This window comes from Salvelinus fontinalis, chromosome 27 (genome assembly GCF_029448725.1).
Source record: "Salvelinus fontinalis isolate EN_2023a chromosome 27, ASM2944872v1, whole genome shotgun sequence".
NCBI classification, from domain to species: domain Eukaryota; kingdom Metazoa; phylum Chordata; class Actinopteri; order Salmoniformes; family Salmonidae; genus Salvelinus; species Salvelinus fontinalis.
The window spans coordinates 15,737,338-15,758,147 of NC_074691.1; the positions used below are offsets into that span (position 1 = coordinate 15,737,338).

At 41.0% G+C, this 20,810-nt stretch overlaps 3 protein-coding genes across 4 annotated transcripts in view; 2 read left to right on the plus strand and 1 right to left on the minus strand.

Moving 5' to 3' along the window:
- Positions 1 to 1,166, plus strand: part of stum (stum, mechanosensory transduction mediator homolog) — a 73,746-nt gene extending 72,580 nt beyond the window's left edge. The window contains exon 3 of the mRNA XM_055884963.1: positions 692 to 1,166. Coding sequence (XP_055740938.1) covers positions 692 to 789 — 98 coding nt within the window. The 3' untranslated portion in view covers positions 790 to 1,166. The remainder of the gene's footprint in view (positions 1 to 691) is intronic.
- The window catches only part of LOC129825136 (inositol-trisphosphate 3-kinase B-like), a 41,569-nt gene extending 30,805 nt beyond the window's left edge, over positions 1 to 10,764 (minus strand). Inside the window, exons 1-2 of the mRNA XM_055884962.1 lie at positions 10,341 to 10,764; positions 6,154 to 7,421 (exon numbers count right to left, since the gene is read on the minus strand). Coding sequence (XP_055740937.1) covers positions 6,154 to 7,290 — 1,137 coding nt within the window. The 5' untranslated portion in view covers positions 7,291 to 7,421; positions 10,341 to 10,764. The remainder of the gene's footprint in view (positions 1 to 6,153; positions 7,422 to 10,340) is intronic.
- A 3,149-nt stretch (positions 10,765 to 13,913) lies between these two features.
- LOC129825139 (atypical kinase COQ8A, mitochondrial-like) overlaps positions 13,914 to 20,810 on the plus strand; it is a 42,019-nt gene continuing 35,122 nt past the window's right edge. For both annotated transcript variants that reach the window (XM_055884967.1, XM_055884968.1), the window contains exon 1: positions 13,914 to 14,015. The gene's annotated coding sequence lies outside the window, so the exon portion shown is untranslated. The remainder of the gene's footprint in view (positions 14,016 to 20,810) is intronic.

A 20,810-nucleotide genomic window follows, 5' to 3' on the forward strand; every position in this document is an offset into this window, starting at 1 on the left:
CAATGCAGAGGCCCATTAGAGGCTTGACAACTTCAGAACGTATAGAAAAAAGAAAAGAAATCACCTGTGTGCCTTGATGTTTATAAAACTCCACCGATCTGCTCTTGCGCAGTGGAACCCAGAACGATATGTGACCACTTGGTTACAGCGGCACCATTCTGCAGAGGTCACCCAAACCAGAGTGGCCACCGTAAAGCCCAAGTTGCTGTAGCTCTGCTTTGGATCTTTAACCTATATTGACTATTGGTTGAGACGCAGGGCCCGTTAAGGTAGGCTATGTCAGGGTGGGAAATTGGAAATGTGAATTGGGCCAAGTTGGAGGTAATAATGCTTTTAGGTTCTAGTTCATTGAGAGACATGAATATACCACACCAAAAGCTTGATTTTATTGTCATGCCTGTTCTCGCTCTTCCTCCCCCTGACGCTCGAGGGCACCAGGCTCCCCAGGATTACGCAATCGATTCACCATCAGTACGCACACCTGCCTTTCCCCGTCACGCGCATCTGCGCTCATTGGACTCAGCTGAACTCTATGACTTGTGTTATTGCCTTCCCTATAACTGTCTGTTCCCTAGCTCTGTTCCCTGCTTCGGGATTGATGTTTGTCATATGTCCTTGTTACCCGTGTGCTGACACTGCTCCTGTCATGTTCTTTGTACCTGCTTCTCCTGTCCGGCGTCGGTCCTTACAGAATCCCAAAGCCATCACACGAAGCATTGGGGAGTACTGGCGTTCCGGTTGTTGGAGACGTTGGTTCTGGGTCGCCGCCGATGGAACCGGGGTGCCTAGCCAGCTCGTCGGGCTTCCACGCACTAGCTGGCTCGAGAGGTTCCTTGCCCCGGTTGGTTCGGAAGGAGCCCATCCCACGTCGGGACTCAGCCGGATCGCCAGGTCTTGTTCGCTGTCTGTTCCCATATGTTTGTCATATGTCCTTGTTTACCCGTGTGCTGACGCTGCTCCTGTCGTGTTCTTTGTCCGTTCCTGAATAAATGTTTGACTCCCCGTACCTGCTTCTCCTGTCTGGCTGAGGTCCTTACATTTTATGGCTGTTTTAAAACAAATTTCCTGCAAATTTCCTTCTACCTAATAATGATTTATGTTCACTACTTATGTTCATCCATTGATTTGATGATTAAATATCTGCAAATAAATTATATGAATTCATAGTTCAGCCCTCTGTTTTCTTTTATTCTGTAATAGGGTGTATTGTAACCATGTGTTCAAGCTAATCGAATCAAAGTTTATTTAGCGCAGTCCTTTCAGCACCATGAAGGGCATTCCAATCGTTTAAAATAACACTCATCAAGATCTGTTGCCTACGCCTAATAGTCCTCATCACTTATTATTATAATTATTATCATTACAGAAGATCCTCACTTGTAACGGCTCTCTTTCGGTGAGTGAGTTGACCAAGGCGCAGCGGGTTGTGAATACATAATGAACTTTATTAAACAAGACGAAACTAAACACACGAAGAACACTTGAATAATTTTACAAAACAACAAAACGAACTAGACAGACCTAAACTATGAACTTACATGAAACGAGGAACACATAAACGACCGAGACGAGACAGTACCGTGTGGTGTAACAAACACAGACACAGTGACAATCACCCACAAACAAACAGTGAGAACACCCTACCTTAATATGACTCTCAATTAGAGGAAAGCGCAAAACACCTGCCTCTAATCAAGAGCCATACCAGGCAACCCAAAACCAACATAGAAACGGAAAACATAGACTGCCCACCCAAAACTCACGCCCTGACCATCACACACATAAAAAACACCAGAAAACAGGTCAGGAACGTGACATCACTTCTCACAATGGTGCTCGTTTAGTAAAGTTGGATCAAAGCTGAATCAATGTCTTGCAAGATCACATAACGATTCATTAGAATTTAATATAACAGAACAGAATAGCATAGCAGGCCTATAATATTACTGTTCCACCAAAACACCTAATTTCTAATGACATTTTAGGATGGTTAGCTGAAGCTGAATAGTCCCCAAAAAATGATCACGTGCCAAAACTCAGAGCCACTATGCAGGATATACATCATGCTTTGATTGAAACAAAATTCAAGAACGCTTTATAGTTTGTTAACATCATCTGCTCTAATTCGCTCATGAAACAGTAATTCAAGAAGATCGAAATGCATGAAACTGATTGAGATCAATCAAATGATTGGCATGCAGATGCAGCTTCACCGGTAAAGCGTAAATAATTATCATTCATGATTGACAGTGATGATGGCCTATTTTGAAATGAGGTATGCCTAATTTGGTGTTAGGGTACTAAAAATACTGTGCCTTCGGAAAGTATTCAGACCCCTTGACTTTTTCCAAATGTTGTTACATTACAGCCTTATTCTAAAATGGATTAAATACATTTTTTCCTCAGCAATCTACACACAATACCCCATGATGACAAAGCAAAACAGGTTTTTAGAATGTTTTGCTATGCACTGTATAACATTTTCTTGAGACAACGTGTGTGAGCATTGGTAGACGTTGCAATTGGAGGATGCATTTTAATCATGTTTTATACAGGGCTCTCCAACCCTGTTCCTGGAGAGCTACCATCCTGTAGGTTTTCATTCCAACCCTAATCTAGCGCACCTGATTCTAATAATTAGCTGGTTTATAAAATGAATCGGGTTAGTTACAACTGGGGTTGGAGTGAAATTCTACAGGATGGTAGCATGCCAGGAACAGGGTTGGGGAGCCATGATAGGTTACTCAATAGGCTGCCGGTACAAACGTTGATTGAGGAAATGATGACGTCATTTACATATATTTTGCGCTCCGTCATCTAAACAAATAGAACCTCACCACTGCAAGTAAAATCTGTGGTAGGTCTGTAGCCGGTGGTGTCTGTATGCCACTGGTTTCATCCATCTAAACAAAGCCAAAATGCAACCGTACCGTGCTCATTACGAACAAGGTAAATAAAGGACATTGAATGATAGCATTATGGACAACTCCTCCTTTCACATGGAGACTTTTTTGATCTGTCACTAACCACTTTTCAGTCTTCTCCATTTACATTGTGTCATAGTTTATACTTGGATTATCCTACACTGTAATTCATTAAACTGGACTAGATTATTTTACCGCACCAGCATTGCAAACCAATGCATGCACGATGTATGCAATAAACTGAGATATATTGTGGCGTTGTACATTTTTGGGGGGGGCTGTGCTACAGAAGGCTATATTGGTCCGCTAATACAGGACTAGCTAGTAAAGGCCGGGTGCACTACTTTTGTGAAGAAAAATATATATATATATATGTGTGTATATATATATATTCATTTTCAGGGTATTCTGCAGCACAATCAGCACCCTACTTCCTTCCCATGGCTATAGTTTGGTATTCTACTTAAGGTAGTTGCCATCATTTTGGTGTAATCTACTGCTGTGACTAAGAAAGGAAGGGGGCAGATGCTAGAACATGTTGAAGTGTTTAGAAGACCCCAAGGTCATTCTTAATGTGTCAATTTCCACAACAATTTAAGGTGTTGAAGTGCGAGGTTTAACTTCTGCGTGTGCAGATACAATGTGTGAGAGCAAAGTCTTCCGTCTCGCTCATCGCTCAATATCTTCGGTGCTGCACATGGCAACGTCATTTCGCGGAGTCTACATTTAATATAGACCACATGGTCAATTCAATAAGTCAGACTTTCTACATGAATAGACTTGCTAAAGTTCCAAAATGCAGCATTTTGACATTTCACTCTGTGTATCCTCTGTGACTTTAGGAAGATCTTAACCCCAACATTTATCCAAGTTTTCACCATCACTGTTAAGCCCTAGTTATTTTGCTGCTTTGACAAACTCATTTCCAAAGATGATTATTTATTTAATGTTATTAATGATTGATTTTAAAGTTGAAAAAAAACCTGTCCCTCATATTAAGGTCAACCCTGTTACATGAACTGAACTCTCGTTTTAATATGGTGAAACGATTCCTTTTTAAATATTTGTTTTTCAAAAGAAACATTGAACATCTAATAGTCAAATCATAGTATAAAAGCAGGTGAGCTGGTTCTACTCTTTTTGGACATTTTCTGGTGTTTTGTGGTGGAAACCTGAGCGGGTTGAGCATAACACAGTAATCCTGTTACCCAGAGATAGACAGGCTAGAAATGTTTTAACGATTGACATTTTGTTGTGACGCTTGCATTCAATTGCCCATCCCTGTTGCACAAAATAAGCTTCCATTTCCCCTGTCACAAGGGGATTTATGGATGATTTAAGAGGAAGTAGTCAAACGTGTTATGGTCAACTTTAATTGGCACTTAATAGGCAGTTACTATAGTATTTTTTTTTTACCTCTTGAGATGGGAACGTGCTTTTTATGACTGAATGTTAAAATGAGGTGAAATAAAGCCGATTTTTTTTCTCACCAAGTTACACTACTCCAAAGGCACCTAATTGGTGGAACGACCCACATATAACTAATTCCTTATAAGAGAATACTGTGAAAAGTAAGTATAAACTATAGCCAATAGACTCCAGAAACCTACTATTTACACCCAGTTAACTTGAACTAATTGGAAAGTAGCATGAACAATTTGGAAAGTAGCAATAAACTGCTTTATAAAATAAAATATGCCCTTTCCAGCTGGGTTAATTTCTCCTGTCTGCACTCCAGACACCTTATCCACCAATCTGAGCTCACTGCAATATATCAATTAATTATTATATCCATCAATCATCATCAAGTAGCTTGCTAAGTGTATTTTCTCTTTTTCTGGGATTCACACTTTCCTCAGACATAGGCCCTCCCTGTCATGGATACATAAAGGCAACACATTCCTCTACAAAGCAAATCAATTACGGTGTAAACAGCCTTCACAAAACCAGCACAGTTCCATTCACTTAACTTCAAGGCTATCTGGGCCATCTAGACCTTGCGGCTGTGCTCTGCATTCATATATTTATTTTGTTTGCTATGGTCAGCCCAGATGGGCACAATGAAGTGTTTTCTCCCTCTGATTTACTTGTTTATCCCAGACAAGACATCACATGGATCTCCTGGCACACGTCCCATACAGCATGTGGAACACATTATCCTCATCCTGCCACTTTAGTCTGCCACTGGAGGCCTGTGTCTGTTTGTGTGCTCCAGCTGCAACCCAGCAATACAACACTGTGATGGCGGTAATCAGTGACGCATCTCAGACATAAGGTCAGAGTCAGACGTAGACAGGCCAAGAAGGTTTTAATGAGATGACAATTTCTCACAGACGATTTCCACGATATATTGTAATTAATATCTCAGACCACCCAGCAGTAGCACACTCACCACTAATAACATTTATTGGTCCTAACACTTAGGGTAAGCAAATCCTGGTGCATTGTTCTGAAGCAAACTCTTCCCTTAACGTACAGATGTAAGATCTTAAATTGATCATCCTGTTGCTGCAAGACATTTCCTGAACAGTAGGAAATGCCAACTTGTAATGTATTTTAGGTTTAAAAGGCTTCTAAAGTTGGTAATTTCCCCTAAATATTTCAGACTTTAGTTGCCCTAACTAAAAATGTGTCAACCCCTACAAAAATGGCCATTAATTATAATCCACACAATCATTTGCATTTCCTGTTGCTGCAGGATTATTTTCCTGCTGTGAGAAACTGGTCATATGAAGATCCTACACCTGTATACACATCCCCTCATTTATAAACCTTGCCAGAAGCCTTCTCTTTGAAGACGGTCCAACAGTGGTCAGAGTCATACCGTCTGAGGCTGACAACGGGACACAGAAGTACCTTTGTTAGCGAGAATGTCAACCGTTATTCAGGGAGGAAGCGGACCGGTTTGTTGCAAGAGCGCCGTGTGACAAAGAACTTGATGAAGAGAGGCCCTCTAGCAAACTTACAAGTTAATTTAGAGATGGGAGTGTCACGGACCTACATATGCCACTTAAATGTCTCCAAACAGAATTTCCCAATTATCTAAAAAGCTTTCTTAAAACTTTTATTATTAACTTCAGTCCCTATTTCACTGAACAATAAACTAAATGTTTTGGGTAAAATTAGATTTCTATCTATCTACCCATTCAATGTGAAAGAGAAGATACATTGATTAGTGACAGACTAAATAATGAATGAGTTTATTCCTTAATAAAAAGGAGTTACTCACAGCTTTCTGCTGGGTGTTAAGGAGGGCAGGTGACAGTCCCTCGGCTCTCTCCGGGTCGCTGGAGATGTCGTCCTCTGATTCCTCCCAGGAGGAGGAGAAGCCTGTGGAAGAGGCTGAGGAGGAGGACAGCTTCCTCAGGGCTCGGGATGACCTGGGGCTGTGCTGGGGCTCGTTGCTCGGATCACAACCTTCTCCCTGGGCCTCCATCCCGTGGTCCGTTACTATGACGGCTGGGATGGTGGTCCCCACCTCTGGGCAGCTCCCCTCTCTGTCGGCCCAGGCCGAGGCTGCTTGCAGCTGGGTTTCCGTTGGCTCCGTTCCTGCCTTTGTCAGGCAGGTCTGGGCCCTCTCTGCAGGGCGCTCACTGTCGCTGCCTGCCAAGAAGCTGCCAATCCCCAGTGAACTCGGGGAGTGACTGCTTGCTGAACTGTCAGCTTCGGACCAAGTTCCTGCTGATTTCTTCACAAGCAGACTTCCCTGTTCCGTATTTGGGTCAGCCGTGCTATTTTCTATTCTGCCATTCCCCGTTACTCCCTGCTCCGAGCGGAGACACAATTTCCCATTCTGGAGTTCCCTGGGAATGCTTGGAGAGCAGTCTCTCTGTGGGGGATTGAGGGTGGGCACCTGTGTGGGCTGACTGGCCTGGGAGGCTGGGCCTGTTCTGCGTGGGGCCCTAGGACTGCGCTGGATCTCAGCGTTCTGAACCTGGGTGCGCAGGCCAGAGATCTGGGCCTCGAACAGACCCACCTTCTTGTTGACCTCCACATTCAGGAGCTCCCGGTGAATCTGCAGGAGCTGCACTGTGCGTTTCACCTCCCCGTTTGGGGCCTCATCATCTCCGTTGCTGCTGAGCCGGCGGACACGGTTGCCCACGATCACCCCCAGGGTATCAGGGTGGCGGCAAGGGGAGCGGGCCCTGGGGCTGCTGGGGCCTGGAGAGGGGGGAAAGATGAAGGAGCCCCCAGGGGAGCCAGGACTCAGGCTGCTAGGGCTGTAGGGGCCCCCAGTCACCAGGAGTTGGCAGTAGGTGGAGCGGTCTGGCACAGGCAGCACAGGCCTCCCAGTCCGAGGGCTGCTCTTACTCTTCAGATTGTTGCTATTCATCATAATCAGACTGCTCAGGGCATAAGCAGCCATAGTATCAGACTGGTACTGTCAGTATGGGCTCCCATCTAGCTCTAGTCCTGGTTGGTGCTCTGGCATCTACACACCACCATAGCATTTGGTGGGGTATGTGAAAGGAGAGGTGGAATTTCCTGCTGAATTTTCTATGGAGGAGAGTTGTTGGAGAGGAAAAACAAAACATAGTCAGTAAAAGCTTCAATAAAGGCTGAAATTATATGACTTGCATTTGAATGAGAATAACGCTTATTTCCCACACTGTGGAGTGTAGACTAATGAGTGTGTAGCTTTCATTTTGTTCTAAAAATATGACCCAGAAAATCCCTCACAAAGGTAGCATTCCTTCCCAAGGCAAGGCGGATTACTTGCCTATACAAGATACAAATCAATGTTGCATGAATTAGTCATGTGTATGCTTTTTCTCTAGCTAAGAAAATACCCAGAGTTTAACTTTTGTTACTTAAATCTACTGTAGGTAATGAGACACAAGAATAGATTTACTTGTTGCCATTAGTCTTAGAGAGAGATTCACTGTAGCTCTCTACCGTAAACGACATGTTCCTGAAAAGGAATGATACGGCTATTTGGCCTTGCTCTTATATGACGTGCTTGTCTACTCAGTTTTCTTTTTAATCTAGGGCAGCCCCCACATTTTGTCTGCGAAGGAGGTCCAGCAGCGTTTGAGGAAATAGAGTTTTAAGTCTTCTGCTAGACAAAATACAAAGTGTATTCCAAATACCTAAAACATATGCTTCTGAAGGAGAACATCCACACGGACATTTCTGTCTATGCTTCAGTGGGACAGAAATGAGATTAATAGCGTAATACTTTCAGACTGCATTCCTGAATATATCACATAACGTTGGTTTAGTTAACCTGTGACACAAAACAGTCAAAACAAATAATCCCATAACAAGGCTTGTAGGCTATTTTGAGAGTGAGTAAGCATATTGTGACTGAGCTCAAATGTAGGGATCTAAAAACAAGTATCCCACTGGGCATAGATGTCAATTCAACGTCTATTCTACGTTGGTTCAGCGTAATTACATTGAAATGACGTGGAAACAACATTGATTCAACCAGTGTGTGTCTAGTGGGATACTGTTACTGTAGGTTAACTGCAGTGACCAGAGTCTCTGGAAAATATGTGAATAATAATAAACATAAAAGACAGAAGGAAAGATTAAGTATAAGCTACATTTATATTAAATACTGCAAGATTAGTGTTTCAGGGGGCAGGCAGAGAGGAACACATCAAGTATTCCCTTTTAAGGGAAAAGAGCTGATGCAAGACATTTAAGAAGTATTGTTTAAAGGGCACCCTGGATCAGAACCCAGAAAATCATCACCCCTGCTGAATGTATGTTACACAAACAAAACATTGACTTAACATTTCAAAACGAGTCCCTGTTAACTTTACCAGACAGTGGGCTTTGGATTTTCCTATGAATGGTTCTAAATGAGTTTTAGTTGCTTTGAAAATGGCACGCTTGTCTATATTCTGCACAAGCCCACAGTAGATCTATATCGTTACACTGACACACCATGGAAAAACAATTTATTACCTTATAGAAAATACTACTGTTCACCTCAAACTGAAATGGTGGTTAACATGTGGCATAATGCTTGAATAACAGCTGCAGTGTGGCTCCCCACACAAGCCTCCCCAGTCCCAACCATTTGGAGGCAGAGAAGAGGAGGAGAGCCAGGCTAGAGATGTCAGCCAGGTAGCCTAGTGGTTGGAGTGTTGGGCCAGTAACCGAAAGGTTGCTGGATTGACTCCCCGAGCTGACAAACCTGTTGTTCTGCCCCTGAACATGGCAGTTAACCCACTGTTCCCCGGTAGGCCGTCATTTTAAATAAGAATTTGTTCTTAACTGACTTGCCTAGTTAAATAAAGGTTACATTTATTTAACAGGTATTGACAGGCACACCACTGTGCCTCTGGCCAGGTGCCTGGGGACAGGTCAAATTATGACCAACTACTTAGCTTCTTTCTCTCCCAGTCAGACCCACACCTCTCAGAGGCAAAGTAGCACTCCCAGCCTCTATAGAGGGAGTAGAACCTGTGATGGTTCCCATGAACTCTCCATCACCTCCCTGGAACTTAGTCAGCATTGACTAACTCAAATTATTGTCTCTCTTTGTATGACCGGGCAACAAAAAAATACAAATGCAAACAGCGCATATAGAAGAAAAGAAACATGAGGATTTGCCAAAGATAAATCGAGTCCGTACAATAAATGGGCTGCGGTGGCTGTATTTCATTGGGACTTGATTTAACTAATATTCAATGATTTACAAGTTTGTTTTGTTTTTTTATATATATATTTTAACTTTGACAATAATTGGTTCATATGACATAAAGCAGATTCTCTCCAGTACAATAACTACATATCTCTGTCAAACACGTGGTAATCTGTAGCTGCATGTGAGCTTTACTGCAAGCTCAACTTGCCATTGTTATCAAATGCTTACTGGGCTTGGGTCATTACCATCATGACATTCTTTAGCAAATCCACATAAATATTTTAGCTAATCTAATAACAAGAAGAAACCAAGAGAAAAAGTGCAGTAGTTTATAAGCCTCAACTATCATTAGTAACATTTTCTCTGACCTTCTTTGACACAATAGCAATAATAATAAACATATGTATCATTGTTATTGTTAATAATATTATTATGATCATTATCATCAGCAGTATCTGGGCTATATCCTTACAGTTGTTGTAACAGAGTTCCAAAATTGTTGATACATTGTAACAACAAAGTAACAACTTGTTTCTGCTGTTACTCTATCATGTTCAATCAATATGATTCAACAAAAACTGTTCGCTTTTTCCCTTGTTTCCAATTGCTAAATACAACAGTACCTCATATCACTTGTTTATTTTTCATATCACTATCTTGGTGAGCAGTGTGGGTGTAAATAAAGGCTAAAAGCTGTTATATAAAGAACGTTATATCTAAATAGCTTTAAGCAACGCAATTCAATTCATTCTGACAATTTGCTTGGAAAGTTTAAAAAAGACACGAAACAGACGCATTGGAGATGAGTGTCTTACCTTGTACTAACAGACACCTCGTCCTAATAGAAACCCCTCTATGAGTTCTGAAATATCGAACGGGTGGCTGTCCGACCAACCATCAAATCCGATGAGAATTTGTACAGCACAAAGCGCTATCCAGCGCGTCTCAGAATATTCAATACCTGTTGAGCGAACTTCACACAACACACAATCTTCTTATTTCCGGACAGGCAAAAGGAAGGCCAGTTCTCCCAGAAATGAACTTTTTCTCCCGCTGCGTGTCCAAAATACTTGCTCTTTATGACCCTTTGAGTTCTTCAACACGTCGCCTCGGCGTAGTAGGCTACTAGGCTGTTGTTTGCTTAGTGTAGGCTACTACAAAAAGCAGGAAGGAAGTAGACACAGACAGTCATTACTACGCAACAAACAGCTTTTCTCCCAATTGCCTAGCAGGGAAGAAAAAAGCTTGATACGCACACAGCCTTGAGATGAGACGTCACCGACGTTGTTTTTGGTTGTTTTTGTCTGGGCTAGTGCATCTGGATTGGGTCTTCACATAATAAAACCTAATTGGAGTGAAATGTATTCGATAAACCCAGGATCATAATAATAAACGATAATGTAAAACAATATAACATTTTAGTTATATTAGTGATCTGATATTATAGTCACATGACATTCTGCATGTTGGTGAAATGTTGGTGAAATGTGAAAGGTGAAATGTTACCTGTCACTACAACGACATTATATAACTTTATGGAGAATTGATCACTGTTCAATCAAACAGTGTTTTATTTACTTTATTCTAGATTTTAAAGCAAACGTTTTATTGAATACATATTATATAATATTATAGGACTACCTACAGTAAATATTAGCCTTTTTATATTGAGACTATCACTTCCTGCCCCTGCTCTTAACATATCTTTAGCATATTGCTATTTACATGGCTCTAGGGGAAAGGGTTAATTTCCCTAATGGCCCTTATCAACCAAATCAGACCATACATTAATAATTCTACCTTGCTGTCTTGTAGGCAAGTTGTAAAACATTTTTCTCACAATTGTTATTTGAATAATTAATAATTAGTTGATCATTTATGTTACTCAATGTGATATCAATAACCATTTGAACCTTTTTGGAAGCCTCTGTATGACCCTTCAAACGGCATTGTGCAGAATGAGTGTGAAACAGATCTCTGTAAAATTCACATACTAACTTATCTATTTCGTAAATTCAATCAGTCATTTGCTGTAAAGCAGTCATTACTCACCCATTAAAATTCTAGCTCATGATTGTGTAGATCAGCGGACAAACCAATGACCAATGACCATTTAGTAGAAAGGAGGGAAGTGTGTCAGCTGGCAGACTAAACTGGATGGAAAATGCTGGTGGCCTTTCTGATTTGAATGAGCCTGGTTCCCTGATAGGTGGTATGAAAATTAACTTTCCAGTCCCTTGAGATTTCAGACCAGGTTAGGTCATTGTGGCCCTCAAATTAAAATGATTGCCTCATGTTTGACAATTTTAGTGTCATCAGCATTTAACAATGTCTGTTAATGCACAATGTCCAGCGTGCAGCCCCACACAACTCAGACACTTTTATGAAGTTAATAAAGAGAGAAGATTTACACAGGCTTTAGACGCATAGTCACAGATCTACCGTGGTGTATACTTCAGTGAAACAACTTAAGAATAGTAGTCTCTGTTTAGTAGTCTCTGACAGAAAGATTGTATTAAGACACAGCATATAAACACTGGATCATTGCGGGGGGGGGGGGGGGGGGGGGGGGGGGGCGTGCGTGCGTGCGTGCGTGTGTGTGTTTGGTTTTCCTATCCTTGAGACCAAAAGTCCTCACAAGGATAGTAGAACAAGAAAGCATTTGGACAAGTGGGGTCCTTTCAACAGTTCCCACAAGGAAAAATGATATTTTAGGCTTAGGGGTTAGGTTTAAGGTTAAGGTCACAATTAGGTTTAGATTAAGGGTTAGAGTTAGGTTTAGGGTTAGGGGTTAAGGAAAATACGATTTGAATGGGAATCAATTGATTGTGTGTGTGTGTGTGTGTGTGTGTGTGTGTGTGTGTGTGTGTGTGTGTGTGTGTGTGTGTGTGTGTGTGTGTGTGTGTGTGTGTGTGTGTGTGTGTGTGTGTGTGTGTGTGTGTGTGTGTGTGTGTGTAACCTCAGTGTTCCCTACAACTGAGTCTGTGTCATGTTTACCTTACAAGTAGTCAGAAATTAACTGTATAATGTGTGTGTCTGTCATACACGGACATCAACATCATGAGTACTTTCTAGGCCCCATAAGGAGGGAAATCATGAGGTGAACTTTGAGATAATAGCCCTGTGTGTCAATAAAGACCAATCACATGGAAAAACTATGGCTGCGAGGCACTACCCAGATCTGTTGTTCACTGAAGCGGAAAGAAAAATCTATATCCATCCTTGACCTATGCAGATGTTGGTGGTTATCATTTGTCAAATGTCAAGTAAAGTCCACTGTACATGGTCTCTCATTTAAGTCTATTTTTATCAATATATGTCATGGAGGGTGACTTTATCCTGTGAATGATCGAATAAAGAAATTAGATCCCAGGAGAGGGCCTGTGATTTCATTTCTCAACTACCTGACTGATAACCATATTGATCATAGGAAATTATATCAATCAACAACATAATATTGTTAATGAAGCTGTTATGGCTACTGCATAAAAAAAGGATGCAGATGATGCAACACTATAAATATACTACATACAAATATGAACTGAATGAGAAGTGAGGTCAAATAAATGAAAAAGTGTAGTCCACTCATAAATTCTTCAAGTCCTTTCTCGCTCGCCTATATTTTCCACAGGTGATGTAATTTGCCAGTCACGTACGCCATCGCGTGACTGATATTGGTACGGCAAATGTGTAAACGTTTTTATAAGAGGACATTTTTGAAAAAATACTATTAGGTGGTGGTAAATATTCACATAAAAGACCTGTCTTTTAACAACATTTTTTTTTTAAATCACTAACCAACCAGGTATATAATTTTACGATATTTCTGTAGTATAACTAATTAGAGCAACTGATCATCTTTGACTTGTTACTCTCTATTAGCCACATTTAGATTGTGAACTGGGACTTTAACACATGATAGAGCAGGTCTAGCTATTGTTTTAAAGATCAACTATTCAATACCTTTCATGTCATGGATTCTCATGTATACAATTTTGTACATTTTTACAATGTAGTTTATTTATAAGGGTCGTCACTAGTTACCACAGCCACAATCTCATAATCCCCGCCTATTTGTAAAAAATTTCTTCTTAAACATTTATTTTAAACCTAACCTTATGCCCAACCGTAATCTTTTTTTCCCCATGTATTTCACGATATACCCAATTTTGAGTTTCTGGCTGTGCTATCTAGTGGAAATCACAGCTAAAACCGCCCTTATAACAGGATTCTGACTTTTCATTGGAGAGTACAACCTTTTCTTTGACAATTGACCAATGAATGATCAGTATTCAGCCACCACCTCTTCAAAACAGACCGCCTCGCTCAGTACACGACCAATAGAAGATGTTCAGGGGCGGGGTAAAATGCCTTTCACAATCACGGTTCTGAGTTGGTAAACAACTTTGACCTCATGGTGGAAGACACACTTTTAGGGGACGAGGCTGCATAGCATTGAAAATAAATCCAGACATTCGTAATTACTGGCGGTAAGTGTTTTTTTTTCTGCTATGACAAGTGTTTGGAATAATGGAATTAATACATATTGCTTCTTCCTGGTTTGACAATTTGGACAGTGCATTGGCGAAAAAACGACGCGTCTCATCTGCCTTAACGTGACCTAGCTAAACTATGGCTAACGTTAATGTTATCAGAGTAACTAGCTGGATAGCTATCAGAATGTCAGTAAATACAGCATGTCTGAAAAGTGTAGTTAGTTAGTTTACTGACATTGCACCGAGATATTGAATGCAAATCTGATGAAATCCAAACAGTTAACTCATGATGCAGTATAAATCTTACAAAAAAATAGAAGCAATACAACATGTACGGTAACTACAGGCATCAAACTTTCACGTGCATGCATGATCTGATATCTGGTGTGACATTTATCCGACGATAGGTAATTCATAAGTGCTAATTTCTGCATATATTTAAATTAGCTTGTAGAAGTGAATGACGTCTGTATTTTGAGAAAGTAAATGGGCAGAGTAATCATGAGCATGAAGAAGAATCGTTTGCACTGTGTTGGTAGTTTTGCCTGAAGGACAAAGCTCTCAACGGTCACGAAGGGTTAGAAGAGGAGCTTGCTGGCCCATAAACAAAATTGTGTTCCAGCGACAGCTGTGACACATTCACACTACATGCCTGGTTATTTTCAAAGCGGAGGATACCTACAAGTGTGTGTCTGTTAATGGGCTGCTTTACCTTATTATTACTGTTATTACAGTTTGTCCTTTACTGTATCATTGAAATGAAGTGGATAGGCTGCTACGCAATTACTCTGTACAGTGTGAGGCTCTGTTTATGGCCTGCAGTTAGCTTTTCAACAAAGTTGTTCAAGTCCTATACTTGACAGTTTTGTGGCTGCATGACTTTAATGACAAGACCTTGAATCGTACAGTACAGGCATTAAATGGCGTACTGTAAAGCAGACGTGACAAGATTAGATCGTTTGCTTGATTGGGTTAACTTCTGCATTCTTTTAATGGTTTAACTTTTCTGGCAAGTATTCTTATCAACTGTTGCTTTTACCAATGTGACCAATAGAGCAAGCAGTGACCTAATGCAATCATATCCAGGCATAACTGCAGAGGACATGTCTCACGTTGATTTTGGTGAAGAGGCCATTGTTGATGTGCAGAGCTAGGCAGCACGTGGGTTCCTAGATTGGCAGGAAGGATAGGAGAATTGTGGTGAGTTACAGTGCATTCGGAAAGTATTCAGACCCGTTGTCTTTTTCCACATTTTGTTACGTTACAGCCTTATTCTAAAATGGATTAAATTATTTTCCTCATCATTTTTCACACAATACCCCATAATGACAAAGTGAAATGTTTGCAAATGTATAAAAATAACAAACATATACCTTATTTAAAAAAGTATTCTGACCCTTTGAGACTCGAAATTGAGCTCAGGTGCATCCTGTTTCCTTTGATCATCCTTGAGATATTTCTACAACTTGATTGGAGTCGACCTGTGGTGAATTCAATTGATTGAACATGATTTGGAAAAGCACACACCTGTCTATGTAAGGTCTCCCAGTTGACAGTTCATGTCAGAGCAAAAACCAAGCCATGAGGTCAGATGAATTGTCCGTAAAGCTCAGAGACAGGATTGTGTCGAGGCACAGATCTGGGAAAGGGTACAAAAAAATGTAATATCGGCCTCCGTCATTCTTAAATGGAAGAAGTTTGGAACCACCAAGACTCTTCCTAGAGGAGGCTGCTGGCTAAACTGAGCAATCAGGGGAGAAGGGCCTTGGTCCGGGAGGTGACCACGAACCCGATGGTCACTCTGACAGAGCTCCAGAGTTCCTCTGGAGATGAGAGAACATGCCAGAAAGACAACCATCTCTACAGCACTCCGCCATTCAGGCCTTTATGGTAGTGGCTACTCCTCAGTAAAAGGCACATGACAGCCTGCTTGAAGTTTGCCAAAAGGCACCTAAATGACTCTGACCATGAGAAACAAGATTCTCTGGTCTGATGAAACCAAGATGGAACTCTTTGACCTGACTGCCACGTGTCACGTCTAGAGGAAACCTGGCACCATCCCTACGGTGAAGCATGGTGGTGGCAGCATCATGCTGTGGGGATGTTTTTTCAGTGGCAGGGACTGGGAGACTAGTCAGGATCGAGGGAAAGATGAACGGTGCAATGTACTTTGAGATTCTTGATGAAAATCTGCTCTAGAACGCTCAATGGGGCAAAGGTTCACCTTCCAACAGGACAACAACCCTAAGAACACAGCCAAGACAACACAGGATTGGCTTCGGGACAAGTCTCAATGTCCTTGAGTGGCCCAGCCAGAGCGCGGACTTGAACCTGATTGAACATCTCCATAGAGACCTGAAAATACCTGTGCGTCGACGGTCTCCATCCAACCTGACAGAGCTTGAGAGGATCTGCAGAGAAGAATGGGAGAAACTCCACAAATGCAGGTGTGCCAAGCTTGTAGCATCATACCCAGGAGGACTCTAGGCTGTAATCGCTGCCAAAGGTGATTCAACAAAGTACTGAGTAAAGGGTCTGGATAGTTATGTAAATATGATTATTATTATTTTTTAATATTTTTAGCAGTTTTAGAATAAGGCTGTAACATATACATTTGTGGAAAAAGTCAAAGGGTCTGAATAATTTCCAAATTTACTGTATTATTGGATATTAGTGCAGGTGAATTGTTCAGCATGTGAATGAACTGCACACATGGAGAATAAATATTTCTATTGCTAAAAAATATCTTCAGTTAGATTAGCTCTTCTATTTCATAATAAACCGTACCTTGGTAATATTCTGTTTTGCAAGAGATTGGAGCAATTACACACCAGCGTAGACTAAAACTACTTTTGGTATCCGGTTGTTCTGGCAATTCTCACATAGGAACTTCATTTGGTGGAAGGATGTTTGACATGCATACTTTTTACATTTGTGTCACAAACAATTTTTGAGAAAATGATGATGGAAGTGGCCATTTTTAGACCTATAAGCCTTTTCATGCCTCCTGTAAAACCCTATGATCTGTACATGATACAGACAACATCTTGGTGTCATTATACTCCTTTTATAGTGTGCTCTCAAAAAATGTAATATGTGAAGTTGTATTTCAGAATCTATTCACATTCATGTATTCAACATTAAATATTAATATCTCAAAAGTAACCTTTTTTTGATTTGGCTTCTTTTTAGATGTTGTTTGGATATCTAAAAATAAATATGCCTTAACTCTCTAGTTTAGTTCCCTGTAATATGGATATCTTCCATACAGGATGTATAGCTATAACGGGGAGTTGAGCAAACTCAGCTGCCTTGAAACGTGACATAGCTAGATGACATTAGCTACATTTTATCAGAGTAGCTGGACAGCTTATCCAAATGTCAGTGAACACAACAGGTCTGAAAATATACTCTTCAAACTAGGACCCATTTTATACATATAAATAGACATTATAGGTCATTAACCAATCACGGCCCTCCTTTCGTATTGTGCATTCTGCAAATCAGCAGAGGCAGTTTGCTTTGAATCCATTTCCCCATTCACTGTATTGTGGGTGCTCATAAAATGTATCAGAACTTCAGAAATAGCAGCAAGCCCACTGAAAATTGTAGGTACTTGTAGAGTATATTGTTACTAGGGATGCATGCATGATATATCGATGAACATATCGGAATCGTCCGATATTAGCTAAAAATGCCAACATCGGTATCGGCTGATGTCTAGTTTAACGGCGATGTGCAAAACCGATGTCAAAGCTGATGTGCATGCCTATATAACATACAACGTTTTGTTATACACTGTTTTTGAAAGAAAAGCACAAAAAGTCCATTCAAATAACATCAAATTGATCAGAAATACAGTGTAGACATTGTTAATGTTGTAAATGACTATTGTAGCTGGAAATGGCAGATTTTTAATGGAATATCTACATAGGCGTACAGAGGCCCATTATCAGCAACCATCACTCCTGTGTTCCAATGGCACGTTGTGTTAGCTAATCCAAATGTATCATTTTAAAAGGCTAATTGATCATTAGAAAACCCTTTTGCAATTATGTTAGCACAGCTGAAAACTGTTGTTCTGATTAAAGAAGCAATGAAACTGGCCTTCAGACTAGATGAGTATCTGGACCATCAGCATTTGTGTGTTCGATTACAGGCTCAAAATGGCCCGAAACAAAATACTTTCTTCTGAAACTCGTCAGTCTATTCTTGTTCTGAGAAAGGAAGGCTATTCCATGCGAGAAATTGCCAAGAAACTGAAGATCTCTTACAATGCTCTGTACTACTCCCTTCACAGAACAGTGAGAACTGGCTCTAACCAGAATAGAAAGAGTGGGAGGCCCCGGCGCACAACTGAGCAAGAGGACAAGTACATTAGAGTGTCTAGTTTGAGAAACAGACACCTCACAAGTCCTCAACTGGCAGCTTCATTAAATAGTACCCGCAAAACACCAGTCTCAACAGTGAAGAGGCGACTCCGGGATGCTGGCCTTCTAGTAGAGGTTGGTCGATTTAATTAGGGCCGATTTCAAGTTTTCATAACAATAGTTAAGTGGTATTTTTGGACGCCGATTACATTGCACTTGATGAGGAGACTGCGTGGCAGGCTGACCACCTGTTACGCGAGTACAGCAAGGAGCCAAGGTAAGTTGCTAGCTATTAAACTTATCTTTTAAAAAACAATCAATCTTAACATAATCACTAGTTAACTACACATGGTTGATGATATTACTAGTTTAACTAGCTTGTCCTGCGTTGCAAATCAATGTGGTGCCTGTTAATTTGTCATTGAATCACAGCCTACTTCGCCAAACAGGTGGTGATTTAACAAGCACATTCGCGAAAAAAAGCGCTGTTGTTGCACCAATGTACCTAACCATAAGGTAGCCAGAGGTAGCCTGACTGCCATTAGGGACCGAGATGAGATCCTCAAGACCCCTTGTGAGACCATATGCTGACACATGCACATTTGTGGCCTGCTGGAGGCCATTTTGCAGGGCTCTGGCAGTGCTCCTCCTTGCACAAAGGCGGAGGTAGCGGTCCTGCTGCTGGGTTGTTGCCCTCTTACGGCCTCCTCCACGTCTCCTGATGTACTGGCCTGTCCTGGTAGTGCCTCCATGCTCTGGACACTACGTTGACAGACACAACAAACCTTCTTGCCACAGCTCGCATTGATGTGCCATCCTGGATGAGCTGCACTACTTGAGCCACTTGTGTGGGTTGTAGACTCCGTCTCATGCTACCACTAGAGTGAAAGCACCACCAGCATTCAAAAATGACCAAAAGATCAGCCAGGAAGCATAGGAACTGAGAAGTGGTCTGTGGTCACCACCTGCAGAACCACTCCTTTATTGGGGGTGTCTTGCTAATTGCCTATAATTTCCACCTTTTGTCTATTCCATTTGCACAACAGCATGTGAAATTTATTGTCAATCAGTGTTGCTTCCTAAGTGGACAGTTTGATTTCACAGAAGTGTGATTGACTTGGAGTTACATTGTGTTGTTTAAGTGTTCCCTTTATTTTTTTGAGCAGTGTATATAAAAATCGTCCAATTAATCGGTATCGGCTTTTTTTGGTCCTCCAATAATCGGTATCGGCGCTGAAAAATCATAATCGGTTGACCTCTACTCTGTACGCCTATGTAGCTATTTCATTAAAAATCTGCCCTTTCCAGCTACAATAATCATTTTCAGCATTAACAATGTCTACACTATTTCTGATCAATTTGATGTTATTTTAATGGACAAAAAATGTGCTTTTCTTTCAAAAACAAGGACATTTCTAAGTGACCCCAAACTTTTGAACTGTAGTGTATGACATAATGACGCCATGTAAAATGTTGCGCTACACGTGTAACGCAGCATTCCTAACTCAGCCCACAATGCCTGCTGTGTGGATCGCGCAGTCATTTGAAAGAGTAAGAACATTTCAGCGAGACAACTCAAAGACGAAATCCATTAAAGCCAAGATAATGGAATACTTTGCCCATGACAATCAACCGTTCTCTGTCGTGGGTGATGTTGGCTTTCGCCGACTGGTCGAGCACCTGTACACACTACTAAGTATGCTATTTTTCAGATGTTGCCCTACCGGAGTTACACAGTAATAGCGTCCCTGCTATTAGCTTCACAACATGCATACTATGGAACGCCGTTTAGGTCTTTGCATGTCAAAAAAGATACAGTAGCACTGTCAAAGCTGTACAAAGAAGTCTGCCAACACAGGCCAAGAACGATGAGTTTTCAATACCGCGTTGGTAATAAAGCATAATACAACCAGCCTGAAAACAATGACCAATAGAAACTGCAGTCATTTTCATTATTCTTAGCAGTGATTTAGGAATCCTTGTGAGTAAGTATTAGCTAGGTTGCCACTTGTTGTTCGCCTATTGAAACTTCAGTTCATGAAAATCAATAGCTAGCCAGCTACTTAACCCTGTTGGCCAAAGCTAATGTTATAAGCAGCCAGCTAGCTTCATCTAGCTAGAGAAGCTCGACCGGACGGAGTAATGTGTTGTGAAGCTAGCCACAATAAGGATTAGGCACAATGGTGGAATTTGCAGTTTGCCTTCAAAATAAAAGTATGCAGTGATGCAAATTAATACAAATAATAGAATTATGCCATATTTTTATTTTGAAAGCTACCCGCAAAGTCCACTGTTATGGCTAATCCTTATTGTGGCTAGCTTTACATAGATGGGTCCGACCACCATTAATCAAATAAGAACTGTCTAATAAATTAGGGTTATTTTAGATGATGCTATATAGTTAGCTAGCTAACTGAAA